This window comes from Bos taurus, chromosome 25, assembly GCF_002263795.3.
Source record: "Bos taurus isolate L1 Dominette 01449 registration number 42190680 breed Hereford chromosome 25, ARS-UCD2.0, whole genome shotgun sequence".
Lineage (NCBI taxonomy): Eukaryota > Metazoa > Chordata > Mammalia > Artiodactyla > Bovidae > Bos > Bos taurus.
Window position 1 is genome coordinate 33,831,852 of NC_037352.1, and position 24,764 is coordinate 33,856,615.

At 43.4% G+C, this 24,764-nt stretch overlaps 1 protein-coding gene and 1 long non-coding RNA gene across 3 annotated transcripts in view; one reads left to right on the forward strand and one right to left on the reverse strand.

Annotated features, from left to right (window-relative positions):
* The window catches only part of POM121C (POM121 transmembrane nucleoporin C), a 43,844-nt gene that overhangs the window by 6,019 nt on the left and 13,061 nt on the right, over window positions 1–24,764 (reverse strand). The window contains exons 1-10 of one of the 2 annotated variants that reach the window (XM_002698191.7): window positions 11,911–12,503; window positions 10,810–11,025; window positions 10,356–10,514; window positions 8,690–8,770; window positions 6,973–7,147; window positions 3,373–3,464; window positions 2,213–2,286; window positions 1,448–1,572; window positions 1,231–1,333; window positions 826–1,002 (exon numbers count right to left, since the gene is read on the reverse strand). In XM_002698191.7, the coding sequence (XP_002698237.1) occupies window positions 826–1,002; window positions 1,231–1,333; window positions 1,448–1,572; window positions 2,213–2,286; window positions 3,373–3,464; window positions 6,973–7,147; window positions 8,690–8,770; window positions 10,356–10,514; window positions 10,810–11,025; window positions 11,911–12,476 (1,768 nt within the window). In that variant the 5' untranslated portion in view covers window positions 12,477–12,503. Of the gene's footprint in view, window positions 1–825; window positions 1,003–1,230; window positions 1,334–1,447; window positions 1,573–2,212; window positions 2,287–3,372; window positions 3,465–6,972; window positions 7,148–8,689; window positions 8,771–10,355; window positions 10,515–10,809; window positions 11,026–11,910; window positions 12,504–24,764 lie in introns of those variants that run through there. The other variant, XM_059881591.1, reaches the window with a different exon arrangement.
* LOC104975906 (uncharacterized) lies at window positions 12,560–22,151 on the forward strand. Its single transcript, XR_815516.2, has 2 exons — window positions 12,560–14,280; window positions 21,858–22,151. It is a non-coding gene; the product is annotated as an uncharacterized lncRNA (long non-coding RNA).

Below are 24,764 nucleotides of genomic sequence, written 5' to 3' on the forward strand. Positions count from 1 at the left end.
CTGGGTTTCAAGTCAAGAGCCACTTGGCGACCAAAACTAAGCTGCCTCCCTCAGCTCTGAGTGTTGCAGCCCTTCCCTAAAACTGATGACAACTTCTAAAGCGCTTAGGCCTGCACCAGCTCTGGTTGGAGGAGCTAGAACAGGGTTAGCCTTTAGGACAATTCCCAGGAATTGATGAGCATGGTGCTTTTACTTCTTTAAAAAATTTTTTTATTAAATTACTTGGCTGTGTTTGGGCTTTCTCTAGTGGCAGCGAGCGGGGGCTACTCCTGGTTGTGGTGCGTGGGCTTCTCACTGTGGTGGCTTCTTTTGCTGTGAAGCAGGGGCTCCAGGCACCCAAGTTTCAGTAGCTGTGGCTCACAGGTCCTAGAGCACGTGGGCTTAGCTGCCCTGCAGGATGTGGAATCTTCCCGGACCAGGGATCAAATCTGAGTCCCTGTACATGTGAGTACAGTCACATGTACACCCGTGGCTGATTCATGTCAATGTACGGCAAAAACCACCACAATATCGTAAAGTAATTAGCCTCCAATTAAAATAACTAATTAAAAAAAAAAATCTGAGTCCCTGCACTGGCAGGTAGACTCTTCCCACCCATATACCACCAGGGAAGTGCTGGCACTTATACTTCTACCTAAACCAAGGCTGATGTCATCACACGCGCCAAAGCAAGCTCTCCTGGGAACTCCCTGGCAGCCCAGTAGTTAGGACTCCACGCTTCCACTGCAGCGGTCTGGGTTTGATGCCTGGTCAGGGGATTAAGATCCTACAAGCTGTGTGGTGTGACCAAAAAACAAACAAAACAAAGTAAGCTCTCCCACTCACCAGGGAGGGAAGGTAGCCCCGGGGAATTCTGCATCTTCTTCAAGCTCTCCAAAAGTGGGTTAGCGCTAGGGGCTTGGAGGGTGGTTGGGGATGAAGCAGTCCCAGCGGCAGGCAGGGTCAAAGTGAAGGAAGACTGACCGGCAGGTGGGGCCTCGGTAACAGAGGTCGAGGCAGCGTCTAGGGACGAAAGAAAAGATGACACTGTTTGGGAACTCTTTCCAGTTGCGTATCACGGAGCACGGGAAGTCTGGGGCCTCGGTACAACTCACAAAGGTTTCCCTTCAATGCTCACCATTCTCCAGATTCCACTGAGGGCCTAAATGGATTTCCCACATGAGAAAGACCAAAATAAAACCCAAGGAGACAAAGCCTCTCTGGAGTGGGAAACTGATCTATATTCCTTACCAGTCTTATCCTCTAAGACTTTGTTAAACCATTGTAACGAAGCTTTCTTTTCCAAGTCCAAGTCCTCAGCAGTGATCGAATAACCAAGCTGGGGAGGTGGAGGCTACCAAAGAGAAAAAGAAGTTGTTAATCAGGAGAAACTGTAAGAATCCTGTATTTAGCCTTCCTAAGGTAGAGCTAAGCTGGGGTGGGCAGAAGTAGAGGGACAGGACCATACCAAGGTCAGCTGGTCTCCTCGCCTGGAGGGCAGCAGCTGAACCTTCCGTTTACGCTGCCCGGAGCTGCCAGGTGTTGATGGGGAATTCCATGAGTTCTGCTTCTTCCCTGTGGTTGGATCTGCAACTAAAGAAAGACTTAATCTTCTTCTCTGCCAGAAATGGACAGGTTATCTATCTCCTGTTTTTAACACGGAATTCTCACTGGGTATCTCTGAAAGATTCTATTTTCCATGATTTGGGCTCTTGGATGGTGTTTGCTAGACTACTTCTAATAGTCAAGAGGATATAAAGGGAGAATTGCTCCAAATCAAAGTATACAACTACTTCTGTTGTTCAGTCATGTCCAACTCTTTGCAACCCTATGGACTGTAGCCTGCCAGGGTCTTCTGTCCATGGGATTTTTCAGGCAAGAATACTGGTGTAGGTTGCCATTTCCTTCTCCAGGAGATCTTCCCTACCCATGGATTAAACCTGTGTCTCCTGTATTAGCAGGTGGATTCTTTACCACTGAGCCATCAGGGAAGCCCAGAAAACTGTTTACTGGACAATAGTCATCTGGACTGCTCACAGATACCTCAACCTAAACTTATCCATAGCCTACTGTTATCACATATTATACTGTATTTCTCTGAGTCACCTTTCTCCCTTACCTGACTATAAACCTCTGAAAGACAGAAACATCTCTCTCTGTATCCACCAGGCCCTTGACAAAGCAATGCTCAATACTTCCACCAATAGCCGCTCTAGTGCACTCATCAACTTACTCTTTTCTCCCTGGGACTCCTTGTCTGTTACCAATGGAGTTGAAGAACTAGAATGATGAGAAAGCTCCTCTTCTCTGTAGGAGAAAAAGGCACAATTAAGTTTAGAAAGATTTGCTGACAGAAAGTACTGGATAACTTCCTATACCTGCTTGCCTACCAACTGGTCTAGAACTACCATGATTTAGGACCTCAGTAGGCCAGGACAAAAAAAAAATAGAAGTCAAAAGAAAATCCCAATAGAAATGAATGGAGGCAGTTTATGGAAGCCATGGAGAAAGCTTTGTCTTAAAACAACCACACATCAACACTTTTCAAAACCTTACTTACAGCCCACCAAGTTCCTAAAAGTTCTAGTCACACGTCTGATCCCTAAATTTGACCACAGGTACCCAGAGGGGCGGCTGGAGTCCAGAATGTGAAGTCTGCTGCCCACTGACATCATCCACTCTGTCTGCTCTGTTCCGTACGGTCTCTACTCCTGCACCCCCATCACTCACAGTACAGTGTCGGGGAGAGAGCCAGAGGCCTCTACAGTTGGGAACAGAAGAATGGTAAGAGATGAGAGCGACTCAGATGGGCAGTTCACTGTCCTCTACATGCTGATTTCTTCAGTCCTCCAAATCAGAGCTGAGGAAAACCCAAGAGCCAAGTAAATGTCCCTCCTTTCCTGCCCCTCTCATTAATCCATGCAGCAAATAATAATGGATTCAGTTCAGTCGCTCAGTTGTGTCCGACTCTTTGCGACCTCATGGACTGCAGCACACCAGGCCTCCCTGTGCATCACCACCTCCTGTTTACCCAAACTCAAGTCTGTTGAGTTGGTGAAACATCCAACCATCTCATCCTCTGTCGTCCCCTTCTTCTCCTGCCCTCAACCTTTCCCAGCATCAGGGTCTTTTCCAATGAGTCAACTCTTCGCATGAGGTGGCCAAAGTACTGGAGTTTCAGCTTTAGCATCATTCCTCCCAAAGAAATCCCAGGGCTGATCTCCTTTAGAATGGACTGGTTGGATGTCCTTGTAGTCCAAGAGTCTTCTCCAACTCCACAGTTCAAAAGCATCAATTCTTCGGTGCTCAGCTTTCTTTACAGTCCAACTCTCACATCCATACACGATTACTGGAAAACCCATAGCCTTGACTAGATGGACCTGATTACCTTACCTTACTTTCTTTGCTGGCCTCTCTGGTGTCTGGGAGCGGGATGAGGCTGGGCTAGAGAATGGAGATGAACTGGGACCACTCCTCTTCCACAGCTAAAAGTCAAATACAAGTAAGATTGACCCTGGTTGATAGTTTATCATCCGACCTTTGATAAAGTTCTGTTCATCACTGCATATAACATCTCCTTTTAAGTAACTTAAGAAAAAGTATGAAGAACTAATGGCATGCTAACTAATAAAAGTAGAACGGAAGAATGTACTTTTGGCATTATGTTACAAAAAAGGATGTCACAATCACTTAACAGTTTAGAGCTAAGATGTACGTATAAGTTTGCTCCATATTATCTATGGAAACAATAAAAGTCAACTAAGAAACTGTTCCAACGAAGACAACCTAGTAAACTAGTTTAGTTTTGGTCTCATTAAATTTTCAGTTTTACTTCATTAACTTTATTTTTAAAAATACATTATCATGACATTTATGACTTCTGTAACATTAGTGGTATTTATCATTATATGATAATTATCCATACATCTGTCTCCTCACCAAGCGGAGTTCCCTGATATCAAGGGTAGTCTGGGGACTTCCCTGGTGGTCCAGTGATTAAGAATATGCCTTGCAATGCAAGGGACACTGGTTCAATCCCTGGTCCATGAAGATCCCACATGCTGTGAAGCAACTAAGCCTGTGCACCACAACTACTGAGCCCATGTGTTGCAGTTACCAAAGCCTATGCACCTTAGTGCCTGTGCTCCACATAAGAGAAGCCACTGCAATGAGAAGCGATGAAGAGCAGCCCCTGCTTGCTGCAACTAGAGAAAGCCCACAAACAACGAAGACCCACCATGGCCAAAAAATAAAATAAATTCCAACAAGTACACAGTAAAAATTTCCTTCCTATTTCAACAGTTATTACCAGTTTCTAATATATCCTGTCAAAATTACTCTATACACATCAAAAGATGAAAGAAATCGCAGGATGAATAGAGGACACTATACACAGCTCTGCACTATGCGTTTTAAAAAAAATATACTTTGAGACCATTTACAGCAGTACCTATTAAAACTGCCCTATTCTTTTTAACAGTTATATAGTATTTCAACTTACAGAAATATGGTAAGTTATTCAACCAGTCCCTGAAAAAGACATGCTTACATTGCTTCCCAGCTTCTACTATTAAAACGATGGCACAATCAACATCCTCATGCATGTCTCTGACTGTATGTGTAGGGTTAATTCCTAAAAGTAAACCTGCCGGATCTAAGGGCATGTGCATCTCTACTGTTGATAACGCTGCCACCCCGCCCTGTAGGGAACTGTACCAAGTGATGCTCCCAACCAGCAATGCATGAGAAGCCCGTTTTTCTTGTTCTTTCTTTGGCCATGCCACAAGGCTTGCTAGATCTTAGTTCCCCTACCAGGGATCAAACTGGGGCCCCAGCAGTGAAAACACCGAGTCCTAACCATTGAACAACCAAGGAAATCCCCATTTTGCAACCTGCTAAACCTTCTAAAACAGACTAGAGTGGCAATACCCACAGACTGATACTAACATCAAAAAGGAAACCACCAGACTTCATCTGTTCCTGACAAGATGCAATCCAAAATACGTGTGTGTGTGGTTAGTCAGTCATCTCTGACTCTTTGTGACCCCCATGGACTGTAGCCCCCCAGGTTCCTCTTTTCCTGGGATTTTCCAAGCAAGAACACTGGAGTGGGTTGCCATCTCCTCCTCCTGATCCAGGATCTTCCTGACCCAGGGATTGAACCCATGTCTCTGGGGTATCCTGCATTGACAGGCAGATTCTTTAGCACTGAGCCACCTGGGAAACCCTAACCCAAAGTACACAGTACCAAAAAAAAGAAAAAAATCCAAGTACACAGTACCACCTGTGCAATATTCTGCCAAATTAACTGAACTTATATGTAATTAAGCCTCGGAAAACAGGGGATAGAGTGTAAGTTAAAATGACACCATGATGATGCAAACTTAATCCAAAATATGGGAAATCCTACAGAACAAAACCATCTACTTTTTTCAAAAGCATGAAAAAAAAAAAATAGTAACAGTAGTAGTATAGATTAAAAGAGCCTAAGAGAAATATGAACCAAATGTCATCAATTGGTTTTTGGTCCCTGATTCAAACAGTGTAACTGCAATAAGACAGTTTATGGTTGTAAGTGCAATTTAAATGTGAAGTGATATTAGCTAATATTAAATAGCTATTATAAATCGTTTAAGAGGAATAATGGTATTGTACTTATTAATGTGAAAAAAAATCTAAAAATATACTGAAGGACCTATAGCTGAAATGACATGTTTGCAGTTTGTTGTTTTTTGCTTATTTTAACTTGTCTTCATGTCTGTGCATTTATTTTTGCTGTGCTGGTCTTCGCTGCTCTGAAGGACTCGTCTTGCTGCAGTGCACAAGCTTCTCCTTGTGGTGACTTCTCTAGCTGTGGCTGGCGGGCTCCAGAGCAGGGCTTGTTAGCTGTGGTGTGTGGACTTGTTGCCCTGCGGCATGTGGAATCTTCCCAAACCAGGGACTGAACCCATGTCCCCTGCATTGGCAGGCAAATTCTTAACCACTGGACTACCAGGGAAGTCCTCAATTTACTTTAAAACGTTAACAGCAAAACAAATGGGGGGCAGAGGTTGATGGAACATGATTGACAAAATGCTGTTAACTAGTAAAGCTACATGGAGGTCTGTCATGGCATTTTCTTTTTGTGTACGTTTGAAATCTGACATAAGATTTTTAAAATAGGGATAATGAGTGTATACTTAATACGCCTGCTGTCATGATTACATGAGGAAGTGTATGTAAAGTGCTTGGTTAGTAGAGGGGCTGGCCCAGAGAAAGTGCTCAAGGTAAAGGCTGTTATTGTCCTTTTAGCATCCCTACAACTGAGACCTTCATCTTTCATTTATATCACTCTAAGAGCCTTCTGGATTAACTTAACTCAAAATTTTTCTCCCCTCGAAAATCTTCCTCCACAATAAGCTTTATTTTTACTTGGCTACTATAGATTATTAAACAGGCACTGAAATGGGTACTTTTCAAACACTACCTTCAGTCTTTACAATAATCCTTCAGAAATGAGAAATACTGATTAGCCCAAAGCCCCAGAGCTACTGTCAGAGCCAAGACTGGAACCCACATCTGGATATCTGTGTGGTAGCAAAGCTTGCTCTGTTCCCTAAGCTATATCCTACATTCTCTTTCTAAAAAAGAGAATGATAACATTTAAAAAATTTCATCAAATTCTCAACGCCCAGAGGATAAATTTCTTTTATGGTCCAATGCAATCTGGACTACTTGATCTACCTGTTGATAAAATTAGTATCATCCACTGAGTTATGCACCTCTCGCCCATTTATCTGCAGTAACAGCTCTGTCTTGTACCCAGTTCCCACACATGACTGCTCTACTTTTGGAGCTTTCTATTCTGCTCCACTGGGCCGTAGTTATCACTCGAGTGTTTGTATCTGTTAGTGGTAATACCACTATCTGATGGTAGAAGGTGGGAGTGAACACTGGCTGATCGATTAATTAGTGCTGGGAACCCATGTCTCCCACAGCACAGGGTGAATGTACCTGAGAGAGACCACGCGTGGAGCTGTAGGAACTGGCGATGGCGTTGCGGCTGGAGCTGGGGATGCCGCCTGTGCACGTGCTGCTTGTCAAGGAGCTCACAGAAGAGGTGCGGGATCTCTTATTCAGGTGATCATCTGAGTTCTGTGAATTAAGACCTCTCTTCAGAGACCCAGGCCTAAGAAGAAGGGGAGAAGACAGTTGGATGCATTATTAAAGACATTTTTTTAAGGTTTTGTCCATGGACATAGAATCTTTCTTTAAAAAAAAAATCAGTTAAAAAAAATGCTCTTAATTTTATTATTAACAATTTGGCTAAATACATCTAACAGTCAGGAAAAGAAAGTCAAGTATTTTAAAAATCAAAAGTGTGAGTCCACTGCCTAACATTCTAGAAGATGCACACTAATCTATATGACAGAAAACAAATCAGCGGACACCTGGAGATCGGGGCAAGCTGAAAGGAGGTATTACTAAGGGACACAGGAAAATTTTTGGAAGTGACAGTATGTTCATTATCTTGACTGTCGTGACGGTTTCACAGCTGTATGCATGTCACAACTTATCAAACTGTATACTTTAAACAGGCAGATTATTCGCCAATTATAACTGGATAAAACTTTTAAAAAAAACATCAGAGTTAAGAGGAATGAACTATCTTTTCTAAACTTTCAACTAAACAGAAATTCCCTATACCTCTTTCCTATGGAAGAGCCATTCAATCTCTGTTATGATACCAAACCACAGACCAGTTTATTCTTATACTGGATGAAAATGCTTTTCCCTCTAACTTGGATACACTCGCCAATGGATACTACTTGGAGTTGTGCTGAGCAAGTTGTTTTTCTTTTTTGACCTGACAGTCCTTCCATTTTTTGGAGTGAAGAAAGTGAAGTTGCTCAGTCGTGTCTGACTCTTTGCGACCCCATGGACTACAGCCTACCAGGTTCCTCTGTCCATGGGATTTTCCAGACAAAAGTACTGGAGTGGGGTGCCATTTCCTTCTCCAGGAGATCTTCCCAACCCAGGGATTGAACCCAGTCTCCCGCATTGTAGGTAGATGCTTTAACCCTCTGAGCCACCAATATCCAAATTTCCTTATTCTCCTTGAGACTGTTCATCTCTGGGCTAGTATTTATACACCTTCGTCCACCACCCCATAAGATTTTGGTGTACATCCTCTCTTACAGTGTAGTACACCAAACCAAATACACTCCACTGACAATCCAAGCAGAAGTTAGAGAAGCAGGACTATCACTAACCAGCCTCATGTCAGTTTCTGTTCTATCAGCATAGATAGGAGCACATTAGCTTTTTTGGGCAGCCATACTGTACTGCTAGCTCAGATTAAGCGGATCAATTCTTTCTCAAATGTATTTAAACTCAAATGTAGAGATGTAATATTTTATCTTCAATTTCATATCATCGCATTTTATCCATTGCACCAACCTTGTCAGCATCTGTTCATACACTTGGTTATTAAATATATTTATAAACCCTCTTAGCTTTAGCATATTTTGTCCATACTAGTGAAAAAACATTAAAAGGAATTAGAAGATAATTGTGGCAAGCTACTCAAAACGTTCCTCTCTGATTTCAAAGATGTGAACCTGAATTAATAAAGCAATACAAAAGCAAAGAAGAAAGTCAACGGGACAATTAATTCTGATAAAGCCCCTTTTCCAAACAGTGTACATCTCATCCACGGATTTTCACTTACTTAGGCACAAAAGAAGCAGGGACGCCATTGGCCACAAGGGGCTCAAACGCTGAATGTCCGCTCCCACTGCTATCATGGCGTCTATGACAAATCAAAAAACTCTCAATTAAATGGAATTACTTCTCCCTCGGCCCCAAATCATATTCCCATATTCTTTTTATACTATTTCTATGGAGCGCAGGTTCCCTGCGAGACAAAAAGAGGGATGCTTCAACCACAAAGATTCCAAAAGTTAAATTTATCCTAAGATTTAGGGCAGTAAGCAAAATATGAAAATATTTCAAGACCTTTTGAACTATTAAGTTGTTTCAATTATTTGCTAATTTCTCACCGAAGTATCAGAATCACAAATTTACCATCCTACCATACCCAAATTAAAAACAAAAACAACATTTTAGGGGTCAACCCACACTCCTGTGGTGCTCTACAGGTTAATATGACAAGTCTGTTAAAGAAAAACTTGACCTATCACATAGAAGGGCTTTGCATGGTGCACATAGTTATCACTTATTCCTATCATGGGAAAGGTAATATAGAATCCTCAAGTATAGGCTCACTAGGGTCAAGAAAAATTACCCCCTGGAGAACATGAGAAACCTAGATGAACCATAAAGTTATTTCTTCTCCCACCTCCACACCTCCTCACCCCCTGCCACTCCTGCTTAGCTAGTTGACTTTAGGTCAAACTGCTCACATGCCAATCATATTTATTTCTAGTCATCATTACCTGATCTTTCTATGACATAAATACACTTGCATTAATATTTCCCTACTCAATTTTGTTATCTGAAGTATCAAAGCTGACCAATTTTTACCCTGTAGGATATGAACAATCTTCTCTAGGTAATGGGGCCAATGATTTTTTAGTGTGAGGCTGCTGTCTCCTTAGAGAACACTTCTTTGACCACCGTATATAAAGAAGCCCCCTTCTCACTACCCTCTGTTTATCTCTACTTGTTTATAATCTATGGTTACCTTGTTTATTTTTATTATCCTTTTTCTCTGGTCTCTCTCAAACCCATGAGGACTCTATCTTGTTCAAAGCTCTATCCACTGTACCTGGAATAGGCTCTGACATATAGTGGGTGCTCCATTCACTGAACTAAAAAAACGACTGGAATCCTTAACTGACTCCTTGCAAAGCCTGTTAAAGCCTTAATAAACTGTTTACTGCATCGTCCATACAGAAAAGCAAATAATGAAGGTGGTTTTAGTCCCATTACTGACATATCTACCATACTCTAGTCCTCACTTCTGTTTGCCAAGCATTCCCCTCAGCACAATTACAACAGTGAAATTGGTGGTTACCCAAATAATTAAACACCAGGAGACTCTGAGGGGAAGACTGCAAGCATGCGCTCTCAAAAATAAAGTTTAACTGGTTTGTATCAAAAGTACAAGGTTAACCTGGCTAATAGTTGCCGGCTTATCTCTAGTACTTACGGAAAAAGCAAACTACAAAATTTATCTAACACGTGTCTCAGAAAATGAACAGCACTAATTTAAGACCTTATTATCAACCACTTCTATGAAAACCAAAGAAGGGAATCTACTAAGGGTCACAAACTGGAGCTGGTTTGTGTATTTCTGGAGAGTGACCCTATATTTCAACAAAACCTGGAAGCCCATGGGAGAAGCCTGTTAATTACTCTGCTGGTCCTGTTACCTTCTTTTATTTTCCTGGCCATCAGCAGACATTTGGTCTTCCTCCCCTACTGTCCTCTTCTTTCTCTCTTTGAGGGCATTCAGCACAGTCTCCTTCGCACACGGATCTGGGGCACTGGTCGACGGTGAAGACAGTGTTGAGTTGATCATCTGTTCTGGTCTGGAATGAAAGACACGATTCCAACATCAAGGTATTCTAATTACCAAGCCACACAGCACAGAGTCCAGTCACTGGACATCAGAAGCTAACCAGTAAACAAAAGTATAATTTTATACACTCACAGAAATCACCCTAGGCAATCAAAGATACAGTCTAAGGCAAACGAAACCAAAAGATGGTTCAATTACTAGAATCTGGGATTTCTCATTCAAATAAGCAGCTATTTCTCTTTCTCCTTTGTCAGAGAAATAACCGGAAAAGAATAAAGGAAATACAGACGTTTGACAACACTCACACTGGAGAACGAGCCAGCTTGCTATCCGGAGGCGCAATCCTCACTGTCACGGGGCTGCACACCATTCTGGAATTACGAGCAGACAGCACAGTCTTCTTGTGACAACCATTCCAGCATACTGTGGGAAGCACCCCCAGCAAGGAATACTGGGCCTGCTGGATTGGATAGCGCCTTCGAGGTGTTACTACAAACCGATGTGATAAAGTCCCACAGTCCCTGTGGAGAATGGGAGATACCAAAGAAACTTGAAGAAACATCAGAAAATTTAAATGATTGAAGAACCATGTGGGTTCAGATATTTTTCAGACGCTTTAAACTTTTTAGGCAACACAGAACACACAGTATGTTCATGGCAACTTTCCCTCGTTTCATCTAAGGGCAGAAAGTGACAGCTGCGTAACAGCTGTCCCTACTAGGACTTCCAACAATTGGAGAGGGAAATTGAAAACCTTGCCCACACAAGTAAATTACAATGGAAGAAAAGTGTGGGATGCAGGGAGGAACTTTTCAAGATGCTTCAATCTTTTATGCAATGTCAGTGATGTATACTCAAAGTCAAACATTTTAAACACCTAAATGTTCATCTTCTCAACTAAATGTACTTTTCATGACTAGTATTTTCATCAAATTTTTGTATTCTTCTGGATCATCTTTATCAACTTTTATTCATCAAAGAGATGTTTCCTGGGAACACCTCTTTGATCTTGGCTAAACCACAGAATTTCAATTAGTGATCTAAAGCGGGGGGGGGGGGGAATGGATCTAACAAATCATTTTTAACTACACTTGAAAAATAAATATATTTTCACGAGAGACAGGGATAGTTAATTGTTTATCAAGTATTCTGCTAAATCTATACTGCATGAAAATTCATATGGTTTTAAGAACTGAAAGGAAGGGAACCACTGTGGCATTACATCTCATTCCAAAGGTAAAGGCGGACAGGAGTGAGTAGACACGCATCAGGGTGACTAAGAGGACAAAACGACACAGAATCCACTTTGGACTTAACGGAAAAGAAAATCGGATTTAAAAGTCAAGTCCTCAACTCAAAGCCAGGCAACAGAGGAGAGGCTGTGGGTAAGATCAGGGTTATCTTACCGGTAGGAAGGCCTCCTGGAGGGTCGGAGAAGAGAAGTGGGAAGGGAAGGGTGAACTTGAACACGCTGGGGATGCGCCGACGGAGCCGGCGACGCGGTGCGGACAGGAGGGCGGCGGCCCGGCCTCTCCCGCAGGTCCCTGGCCTCCGGGGCGGGGGCAGGCTGCGGGGGGCCGGGCTTGCCCAGGTAACTGCCCATGAGGAGCAGTTCAGCGGGGTCGGGTCCTTCGAGCGGGCTCCGCGGCTCTAAGAGATTTCCGTTTGCTGCCGATTTGGCAGGAGGCGAGGCGAGCAGTGTTCGCTGACGCCGCGCGTTCCAAACGAGCGAGGAGAGCGCGCGCGAACCTCGGGGCTCGCGGCTCAGTCCCCACCAGGCCGCAGTAGCCCCCACAGCCAGCCAGGCCAGGGCAGCCGCCGCCGGCACCAGGTACAGCACGAGGCCGAGCAGCGACAGGCCGAGAAGCGCCGCCCCGGCCGGCCGGCCACAGCCCCAGCCGCGGCCCTCCCTGACACTCGCTATCGGCCGCCGTCGGTTGCCTCCTCCAGCCGCCGTAGCCGCCGGAGACATCGCGGCTCCGCGCCGCGGAGAAGACTTAAATATCCCAGCGTGCACCGCGCCGCGCGCCGCGTCGCCGCGCGCCGACTACGTCACTGCGCACGCGACGCGGACGCGCGACTGCGACGGGAAACGCTACTGCTTGGCAACGCGCTAGACCCGACCAGTTTCAGAAAACGCCGCCTGGCGCTACAGCGAGTTCTGATTCTGAACGTCTCTCGCCTGTCCGCACAGCACCCAGCCAGAGATGAGCCTTTCAGAAGAATCACGTTAAGAATAAAAGCGCCGGAAAACGACTACTCACGTAATGTTTATTTCCTAGAAAGTTAAACACCCTATAAGAGATTATCAGCCACTCTTCACAAGTGCTACCTGAGGTTGAGAGTTTTTTGAGTTACTCTGTTTTCTGCCAAAGTATAAACTGCTAAAGGGAGTTGACTTTAACAGCAATAAAAAGAAGCAAGGCCAACATTAACCATCCTCCTTAAAGGTGGATCTAGTACCAATAAGGAGAAGGCAATGGCACCCCACTCCAGTACTCTTGCCTGGAGAGTCCCATGGATGGAGAAGCCTGGTGGGCTGCAGTCCATGGGGTCGCTAGGAGTCGGACACGACTGAGCGACTTCGCTTTCACTTTTCACTTTCATGCATTGGAGAAGGAAATGGCAACCCACTCCAGTGTTCTTGCCTGGAGAATCTCAGGGACGGGGGAGCCTGGTGGCTGCCGTCTATGGGGTCACACAGAGTTGGACACGACTGAAGTGACTTAGCATAGCATAGGATAGTACCAATAAAAGGGCTTCCCTGACGGCTCATTGGTAAAGAATCCGCCTGCAATGCAAGAGACGAGGGTTCTATCCCTGGGTCAGGAAGATTCCCTGGAGGAGGAAATGGCAACCCACTCCAGTATTCTTGACTGGAAAACCCATGGACAGAGGAGTCTGGCAGGCTACAGTCCATGGGGTCTCATAGAGTCGGACACGACTGAGCACACACGCAGTACTAGTAAATTCTCGATTGAACAGGCTAAAAGTCTAATAAACTGCGGATCAGACTTGAAGCTGTAATAAAATAAGTTTGCGTTTCTGCAGTACACATTTATAAATGGGGACAAAATTAATTAAAGTGTTGTGTCCAACTCTCTGGGAGTCCATGGACCAAAGCCAATCAGCCTCCTCAATCCATGGGTATCCTGCATTGCAGGCTGATTCCTTACCATCTGAGCCACCAGGGAAGCCCCATAAATTGGGGCAATTACCTACCAAATTTCCCATCATCCTTAGGATTTGTGATCAATTTAACTGTGTTAAGTTTGGTGGCCTAAGAAAGTAGATTAGTGTTTGTGGAGGACTGGGTAAAGAATAGCAAGAAGAGACAAGAAAGCCTTCCTCAGTGACCAATGCAAAGAAATAGAGGAAAACAACAGAATGGGGAAGACTAGAGATCTCTTCAAGAAAATTAGAGATACCAAGGGAACATTTCATGCAAAGATGGGCTCGATAAAGGACAGAAATGGTATGGACCTAACAGAAGCAGAAGATATTAAGAAGAGGTGGCAGGAATACACAGAAGAACTGCACAAAAATGATCTTCACGACCAAGATAATTACAATGGTGTGATCACTGACCTAGAGCCAGACATCCTGGAATGTGAAGTCAAGTGGGCCTTAGAAAGCATCACTACGAACAAAGCTAGTGGAGGTGATGGAATTCCAGTGGAGCTATTTCAAATCCTGAAAGATGATGCTGTGAAAGTGCTGCACTCAATATGCCAGCAAATTTGGAAAACTCAGCAGTGGCCACAAGACTGGAAAAGGTCAGTTTTCATTCCAATCCGAAAGAAAGGCAATGCCAAAGAATGCTCAAGTTCAGTTCAGTTGAGTTGCTCAATCGTGTCCGATTCTTTGCAACCCTATGAATCGCAGCACACCAGGCCTCCCTGTCCATCACCAACTCCCGCAGTTCACTCAGACTCACATCCATCGAGTCAGTGATGCCATCCAGCTATCTCATCCTCTGTCGTCCCCTTCTCTTCCTGCCCCCAATCCCTCCCAGCATCAGAGTCTTTTCCAATGAGTCAACTCTTCGCATGAGGAGGCCAAAGTACTGGAGTTTCAGCTTTAGCATCATTCCTTCCAAAGAAATCCCAGGGCTGATCTCCTTCAGAATGGACTGGTTGGATCTCCTTGCAGTCCAAGGGACTCTCAAGAGTCTTCTCCAACACCACAGTTCAAAAGCATCAATTCTTCAGCACTCAGCCTTCTTCACACTCCAATTCTCACATCCATACATGACTACTGGAAAAACCATAGCCTTGACTAGACGGACCTTTGTTGGCAAAGTAATGTCTCTGCTTCTGAATATGCTATCTACGTTGGACATAACTTGCCTTCCAAGGAGTGTCTTTTAATTTCATGGCCGCAGTCACCATCTGCAGTGATTTTGGAGACCCAAAAAATAAATTCTGACACTGTTTCCCTATTTCCCATGAAGTGATGGGACTGGATGCCATCCATGATCTTCGTTTGCTGAATGTTGAGCTTTAAGCCAAATTTTTCACTCTCCACTTTCACTTTCATCAAGAGGCTTTTTAGTTCCTCTTCACTTTCTGCCATAAGGGTGGTGTCATCTGCATATCTGAGGTTATTGATATTTCTCCCGGCAATCTTGATTCCAGCTTGTGTTTTTTCTAGTCCAGCATTTCTCATGATGTACTCTGCATAGAAGTTAAATAAGCAGGGTGACAATATACAGCCTTGACGTATTCCTTTTCCTATTTGGAACCAGTCTGTTGTTCCATGTCCAGTTCTAACTGTTGCTTCCTGACCTGCATACAGATTTCTCAAGAGGCAGGTCAGGTGGTCTGGTATTCCCATCTCTTTCAGAATTTTCCACGGTTTATTGTGATCCACACAGTCAAAGGCTTTGGCATAGTCAATAAAACAGAAATAGATGTTTTTCTGGAACTCTCTTGCTTTTTCCATGATCCAGCGGATGTTGGCAATTTGATCTCTGGTTCCTCTGCCTTTTCTAAAACCAGCTTGAACATCAGGAAGTTCAAGTTCACATATTGCTGAAGCCTGGCTTGGAGAATTTTGAGCATTACTTTACTAGCGTGTGAGATGAGTGCAACTGTGTGGTAGTTTGAGCATTCTTTGGCATTGCCTTTCTTTGGGATCAGAATGAAAACTGACCTTTTCTAGTCTTGTGGCCACTGCTGAGTTTTCCAAATTTGCTGGCATATTGAGTGCAGCACTTTCACAGCATCATCTTTCAGGATTTGAAATAGCTCCACTGGAATTCCATCACCTCCACTAGCTTTGTTCATAGTGATGCTTTCTAAGGCGCACTTGACTTTACATTCCAGGATGTCTGGCTCTAGGTCAGTGATCACACCATCATGATTATCTGGGATGTGAAGATCTTTTTTGTACAGTTCTTCGGTGTATTCTTGCCACCTCTTCTTAATATCTTCTGCTTCTGTTAGGTCCATACCATTTCTGTCCTTTATCGAGCCCATCTTTGCATGAAATGTTCCCTTGGTATCTCTAATTTTCTTGAAGAGATCTCTAGTCTTTCCCATTCTGTTGTTTTCCTCTAGTTCTTTACATTGATAGCTGAAGAAGGCTTTCTTATCTCTTCTTGCTATTCTTTGGAACTCTGCATTTAGATGCTTATATCTTTCCTTTTCTCCTTTGCTTTTCGCTTCTCTTTTCACAGCTATTTGTAAGGCCTCCCCAGACAGCCATTTTGCTTTTTCGCATTTCTTTTCCATGGGGATGGTCTTGATCCCTGTCTCTTGTACAATGTCACGAACCTCATTCCATAGTTCATCAGGCACTCTATCTATCAGATCTAGGCTTTAAATCTATTTCTCACTTCCACTGTATAATCATAAGGGATTTGATTTAGGTCATACCTGAATGGTCTAGTGGTTTTCCCTACTTTCTTCAATTTAAGTCTGAATTTGGTAATAAGGAGTTCATGATCTGAGCCACAGTCAGCTCCTGGTCTTGTTTTTGTTGACTGTATAGAGCTTCTCCATCTTTGGCTGCAAAGAATATAATCAATCTGATTTCGGTGTTGACCATCTGGTGATGTCCATGTGTAGTCTTCTCTTGTGTTGTTGGAAGAGGGTATTTTCTATGACCAGGGCATTTTCTTGGCAAAACTCTATTAGTCTTTGCCCTGCTTCATTCCGTATTCCAAGGCCAAATTTGCCTGTTACTCCAGGTGTTTCTTGACTTCCTACTTTTGCATTCCAGTCCCCTATAATGAAAAGGACGTCTTTTTTGGGTGTTAGTTCTAAAAGGTCTTGTAGGTCTTCATAGAACCATTCAACTTCAGCTTCTTCAGTGCTACTGGTTGGGGCATAGACTTGGATTACTGTGATATTGAATGGTTTGCCTTGGCAACAAACAGAGATCATTCTGTCGTTTTTGAGATTGCATCCAAGTACTGCATTTCAGACTCTTTTGTTGACCACGATGGCTACAGTCCGTTTCTTCTGAGGGATTCCTGCCCGCAGTAGTAGATATAATGGTCATCTGAGTTAAATTCACCCATTCCAGTCCATTTGAGTTCGGTGATTCCTAGAATGTCGACGTTCACTCTTGCCATCTCTTGTTTGACCACTTCCAATTTGCCTTGATTCATGGACTGGACATTCCAGGTTCCTATGCAATATTGCTCTTTACAGCATCGGACCTTGCTTCTATCACCAGTCACATCCACAGCTGGGTATTGTTTTTGCTTTGGCTCCATCCCTTCATTCTTTCTGGAGTTATTTCTCCACTGATCTCCAGTAGTATATTGGGCACCTACTGACCTGGGGAGTTTCTCTTTCAGTATCCTATCATTTTGCCTTTTCATACTGTTCATGGGGTTCTCAAGGCAAGAATACTGAAGTGGTTTGCCATTCCCTTCTCCAGTGGACCACATTCTGTCAGACCTCTCCACCATGACCCGCCTGTCTTGGGTTGCCCCACAGGCATGGCTTAGTTTCATTGAGTTAGACAAGGCTGTGGTCCTAGTGTGATTAGATTGACTAGTTTTTGGCTGTGACTGGCGCACTAAAGTGCGGCCGAGAGGAGCTACCCCATATCCGAGGTCAGGGGCAGAAGCCGAGAGGACCCCATGCCCGAAGGGCGGGGGCCAAGAGGAGTTACCCCATGTCCGAGGTCAGGGGCAGCGGCCAAGAGTGCCAGGCTGCGACGGTGCAGGAACGGCCGAAAGGAGCTACCCCACGCCCCCACGCCCAACGCCAGGGGCGGCAGCCGGGAGGAGCTACCCCATGTCCAAGGAGCGGTGGCTGCGTAGGCGCAGGAGAGCCTAGAGGAGCTATCCCACGTTAAAGGTCAGGAAGGGAGGCAGTGAGGAGATACCCCTCGTCCAGGGTAAGGAGCAACAGCTGCGCTTTGCTGGAGCAGCCGTGAAGAGATACCCCACGCCCAAGGTAAGAGAAACCCAAGTAAGACAGTAGGTGTTGCAAGAGGGCATCAGAGGGCAGACACACTGAAGAATGCTCCAACTACCGCACAATTGCACTCATCTCACGCGCTAGTAAAGTAATGCTCAAAATTCTCCAAGCCAGGCTTCAGCAATACGTGAACTTCCAGATGTTCAAGCTGGTTTTAGAAAAGGCAGAGGAGCCAGAGATCAAATTGCCAACATCTGCTGGATCATGGAAAATGCAAGAGAGTTCCAGAAAAACATCTCTTTCTGCTTTATTGACTATGCCAAAGCCTTTGACTGTGTGGATCACAATAAAGTGTGGAAAATTCTGAAAGAGATGAGAATACCAGACCACCTGACCTGCCTCTTGAGAAATCTGTATGCAGGTCAGGAAGCAACAGTTAGAACTGGACATGGAACAACAGACTGGTTCCAAATAGGAAAAGGAGTACGTCAAGGCTGTATATTGTCACCCTGCTTATTTAACTTCTATGCAGAGTACATCATGAGAAACACTGGACTAGAAGAAACACAAGCTCGAATCAAGATTGCCGGGAGAAATATCAATAACCTCAGATATGCAGATGACACCACCCTTATGGCAAAGTGAAGAGGAACTAAAAAGCCTCTTGATGAAAGTGAAAGTGGAGAGTGAAAAATTTGACTTAAAGCTCAACATTCAGAAAATGAAGATCATGGCATCCAGTCCCGTCACTTCATGGGAAATAGATGGGGAAACAGTGGAAACAGTGTCAGACTTTATTTTTTGGGGCTCCAAAATCACTGCAGATGGTGACTGCAGCCATGAAATTAAAAGACGTTTACTCTTTGGAAGGAAAGTTATGAAAAGCAGAGACATTACTTTGCCAACAAAGGTTCATCTAGTCAAGGCTATGGTTTTTCCAGTAGTCATGTATGGATGTGAGAGTTGGAGTGTGAAGAAGGCTGAGTGCCGAAGAATTGATGCTTTTGAACTGTGGTGTTGGAGAAGACTCTTGAGAGTCCCTTGGACTGCAAGGAGATCCAACCAGTCCATTCTGAAGGAGATCAGCCCTGGGATTTCTTTGGAAGGAATGATGCTAAAGCTGAAACTCCAGTACTTTGGCTACCTCATGCGAAGAGCTGACTCACTGGAAAAGACTCTGATGCTGGGAGGGATTGGGGGCAGGAGGAGAAGGGGACGACAGAGGATGAGATGGCTGGATGGCATCACTGACTCAATGGACGTGAGTCTGAGTGAACTCTAGAAGTTGGTGATGGATAGGGAGGCCTGGCGTGCTGCGATTCATGGGGTTGCAAAGAGTCGGACTCGACTGAATGAACTGAACTGAACTGGGTAAGGGGATGGAGAGTGATATTAAAGGGTAGAGTTTCCTTTTGGGGGTGACAAAGATGTTTAAAAATTAGATTATAGTGATGTTGCACAGCCCTGTGAATTGTATGGTATTTAAATTATATCTTAATAGAACTGTTTAAAAAAAAAACTTGGTCTGCCAATTCAGGCTTTGGCCTAGCTCAGCTTCCTCAGCCATTCATTCATTGATTTATTCATTCTATTACTGATATACATTAAAGAGATTAATGTATATCACACAGGGTCTCTCATCTTTAGAAGCCCCTGGTTTAGTTCAGAAGAAAAATGTATAAATAGAAAGTTATGATTCATTGTGGTAACTGTGATAACAGAGGCATACAAAGGGAAGGAATGATAAAGGGGAAGATGGGTTGGGAGGTGCTACTTGAGTTGAGAGAACTGACTTAAAAAATTAAAGCAGGTTCAAGAAGGATGAAGAAGTGTTTTGCAGAAGCACAGAGATGGAAAGGAGTATGACACAAGAGTCTGCAAACAGTTTGTTATGGCTGGAGATTAGGCTGTTTAGGGCAAAAGGGAGGCTGGAAAGACTGGAGGGGCTCAGAAAAGAGGCCTGTGGAGCAATGTGGAGACATGAGAAAAGCAAGCAGTTTTCTCCCCAGCCCATAGCCTGTGCAATTCTGTTTCTATCTGTTTAATATACTGTGATGCCATAAAAAACTTCATTTGAAAAGGAAAGAGTGTGGGCTGGGTTACTTAAGAAAAAATCCTGGGAATTCTCTGCAGGTCCAGTGGTTAGGACTCTGTGCTTTCAATGGTCGGGAAACTAAGATCCTATAAATTGCAGTGCATAGCCAAAAAAAGAAAAGAGAAAAAAAAAAAAAAGCTCAATAGTATAGGTGGAATAGTGGGACAAAAGCCAAGCTGCAGTGGGTTAAACAGTCGATAGAAGATGAGGAAATGGAGGCAGTGGATACAGACTTCCCATTCCAGAAACTTCAATGATAAGGGAAGAAGAAAGATGGATTTATTAATAGCTCGGCAAGGGTCTTTTAAATTATCATGTATTAGTGGTGTTCCAGAGAGGTAAAAACCATCAGTAGTGTACAGATGCCACGAGACTAAGATTTCTTAGGAATTAATGTGGATAAAGAGGTTCAAGGCCCAAGCGCTGGGCACCCCAGTGTTAGGAGGTTAAAGAAATGAACACACTCAAAGCACAAATCATTTAATAAAATACAGATGAATATAACTACATTAAAATTTAATACTTCTATATTAAGCCACTAGGAAAACATGATTCTAACTCATATAACCAAAAAAGGATTGGTAACTAAAATTTATTAGGAACGAATCAGTAACAAAAAGATGACTCAATTGTTTAGAAGGACAGTGATATCAAATGCAATTTACTGAATAGGAAATCCAAATAGCCAGTAATAAATATATACATACGTACATGTATATGTGTATATATATGTATGTACATACACACATATATGTTTTTAATCTTACTGGTAATTTAAGAAGGATTTACTGCTGTAACAGGGCTTCCCAGGCGGTACTAGTGGTAAGGAACCCACCTGCCAATGTAGGAGACATGAGACGTGGGTTCAGTCCCTGGGTTGGGAAGATCCGCTGGAGAAGGGCATGGCAACCCACCCCAGTATTCTTGCCTGGAAAATCCCCATGGACAGAGGAGCCTGGAGGCTACAGTCCATAGGGTCCCACAGAGTCAGACGTGACTGAAGCAACTTAGCACTCATACACGCTCATCAGGGTAACAAGGTAACATCTGGCATTTATTTGCAAAAGTAGAAAAATGTAATAGTTCAACAAGATCCAGTTTTGGCAAGGATGTGCAACAAACGGAATCTGTGTGCTATATGTGGATATGTAAAACAATATAATTTGGAGAGCAGTTTGGCAGTATCACAAAAAGTTGAAGAAATAATGTATCTCGTAACCCTGCAATTCCATTTCTGGGTACAAAGGTAGTTACTGCAGCATCATTTGTATAACTGACTATTTGAATACATCCAAATGTCTAATGTAGACCAACACAAGAACAGATGAATAGTGGTATAATTCATATAACAAAATACTATAAAAAACAGTTGGAAATTAACCACCTATCTGACTGTGATTAAGTGATACAATAGTCCTCCTACCATAGACAACTACACAAATGGGCACAATTTTTGAGGCAACTGTTTTCAGACAGGGGACAACAGAAAGCACAAAGCTGATCCCTGAGCAGAAACTCATAAGGTGAGTCCCCCAGATCTAGCTCCTCTACCTGGGGACAGTTTCTCCAACTATTGCAGAGAGCTAGAGTCTAAGCAGGATAGGGAGAAGCCACTGGGCTCAGGAGGCAGGGGCCAGACTTTGAAACAACTGAAATGGCTGGAAACCATTGGGCAGAGCAAGAAAAAGGAGGGTGCCATGCAGACAGGGAGTGGGACCCCCACAGATCTATGGCTGAATGCTGGTGTGGTGGTTAATTTTGTCTCCACTTGACTGTACTATGGGGTGCCCGGATGTTTTGTTAAACATCATTTTTCAGTGTGTCTATGGGAGTGTTTCTGGATGAGATGAACAGTGTAAAGAGATTGCTCTTTCCACAGTGGGTGGGCCTCGACCAATCCACCACCGAAGGTCTGAATAGAACAAAAGGGATGAGAAAGAATTCTCTCTGCCTGTCTTTGAGCTGGGACATCAGTCTTTTCCTGCTTTCAGACTTGGATTTGGACTAGAATTCCAACTACTGGCTCTTCTGCTTCTTGGACTGAACTACACCATCAGCTCTCCTGGGTCTCCAGCTTGCTGACTACAGATCTTGGAATTTCTCAGTTTTCTATAATGACATGAACCAATTCCTAATTCTTCCTAGTAATAATAAATATGTGTGTTTATCTCTAGTTTATTGGCTCTGTTTCTCTGGAGAACCCTGTATAATACAGCCAGGCTGTATATGCAGAGTGAGACAACCCGATGCTCACTAGAAAGTGGGTACTATATGGGGCTAAGATTGGAACAGAGATACCAGAGTTAGAGCAGTCCTTGGATAAGAACATTGTCAAGGGAGTTGTGGCCATGCCAAAGTGGAGGCATCCTGTAAAGGCATTTTAACACCCTTGGCATCCAGTTGAAACAGTAGAAAGGATTCAGGGAGTCTATTGGGCTGTTGTCAGTTCCCTGCCTATCTGAAATGGAGGTGACGGAGCTAAGAGTTTACCAAAGCAGTAAAGTTTAAAAGACAGAATTCCAGGGACTTCCCAGGTGGTCCAGTGGTTAAGACTGCTTCCAATGTAGGGGGCATGGGTTTGATCCATGGTTGGGGAACTAAGATCCCACATGCCAAGTAGCTCAGAGAAAATAATAAAAGAATACCAGAGAGAAGAGAACTGTAACAGGATCCCAGAGGTCTACAGAGGTTTCTCCTTGAGTATTCAGCACAGTACTCATTAGTATATGTTTATGAGGAGATTACCCAAAGCCAAAGAAAAAGCATTAGAGGAAACAGGATCTGGCACTAAAGAATGGCTAGGAAAGGTATCTATTCCCCTGGCCAGACTGGGAAAAGCATAATTCCCAGGACCCTGGGTAGAGTACTCAGGAAGGCACTGCTACCTCAACAGAGGAAACGATCCTCCTTTGACTGAACACTGCTCTCAACCTACTTAATAGATCAAAAAGCAAAGTCTGAAAGAATCAAACTTTTCCAAGGACTTTAACTGCATCCCAAAACAAAGTTCAAGAAAACTTACAGGAATAAAAAGTGACCAGAACTTCACAAGGCAAACTTCACAGTGCCTGACATCCAAAGATTACCAGGCATACAAACAAGCAGGGAAACATGACCTGTCAGAAGGAGAATAAGCAAAACTGACCCAGAACGGTCACAGAGGTTAAAACTAGCAAAGAATGACATTAAAAGTTACCTTAGGGACTTCCCTGGAAGTCCAGTGCTTGGGGAAGTCCAGTCCCCAATGCAGGGGACGTGGGTTCAATCCTTGGTTCGGGAAGATCCCACGGGCTGTGGGGCAACTAAGCTCTTGCAGCCCATGCTCTCGAGCCCACGAGCTGCAAATACTGAGCCCGCACGCGGCAACTACTGCTATAAGTACTAAGCCTGAGCACCCAGAGGCCATGCTCCACGACGAGAGAGGCCACACAGTGAGGAGCCCAAGTCCTCCAGCAAACAGCAGCCTTCGCTCTCGACTGGAGAAAGCCTGCGAGCAGCAACGAAGACCCAGTGTAGCCAAAAAAGAATAAAGAAGTCATTAATATAATTACATTTCAAATATTTGAAAAGTATCAGATAAGATCAGATCAGTCGCTCAGTCGTGTCCGCCTCTTTGCGACCCCATGAATCGCAGCACGCCAGGCCTCCCATATAGAAAAGTATGAGAAGAAATAATGGCCCCAAACTTTCCAAACACAGTAAAAAAAATTAAAAAAAACCCACAATTCTGAAGCTCAATCCCAAGTACAAGAAATATAAAGAAAACTATAACAAGTCACATCAAAGTCAAACTGTCAAAACCAGCAATACAGATAAAATTCTAAAGAAAAAAGAATGTTTCTGAGGAACAAAGATAAAGATGATACCAAATTTCTTGTTGAAAACAATGCAAGTGAGAGAAGAAAGTAGAGTAATAACTTTAAAGTACTGAAAGAAAAAAAATTAAAATTATATCCCAGTGAAAAATATCTTTTAATATCTTCATCACCACTAGACCAACTATAAGAAATGTTAAAGAATGTCCTTCAGGCCCAAGGAAAATTATCCCATATGGAAATCTAGATCTACATGAAGGAGCGGAGAGCATCAGAAATGGTAACATAGGTAAATTTTTATGACTTTTTTTCTTGTTATTTAAATCTTTTAAAAACATAAGATTGACATAAGCAAAATAGCAGAGGCAGCATCTTCAAGCTCCCATCCTCTCACATAAACATCAAAAAACAGAGCAGTAACTGTTAGAAATAACTATCAGAACTCTGGGGAAAAAAAAAAAAAAGAACTCTGGAAAACAATCAAAGATTTACAAAAACCAAACAAACGCTAAGTCAAGAAAACAGCCATTTTAAAGTGGTGGAAAGCTTTGTGGCATTTTTACTTTGTTTTCTCCCACCCACTCTCCAGCTTGGCAGCAATCAGGAAGATAGAAACCTGCATTCCCAGTGTGGGAATCTGGTCCCTGTTTCATAGGCAGCAGAGATCTTATTTGCAAATTATCCTATATTTCTGCTCTAACCTGTAATGGGAACTACCTGAAGGAATTATGCATGCACTTTTTCTCTTCTGCTGAACTTGGAACTCACTTAGGCCAGAAAAGCAAGTGGACATTGCTTGAAAATATCACAGGGTAAGTAAACCACAGATGCCTGGGGCAAAAGACTACCGTTGAGATAAACAATGGACTACTGTTACGGACTGAAGTGTGTTCTCCCAAAATGTAAATACTGAACCCTAATTCCCATTGGGCCTTTAAAGATTAATTAAGGTTAAAAGAGGTTATAGGAGT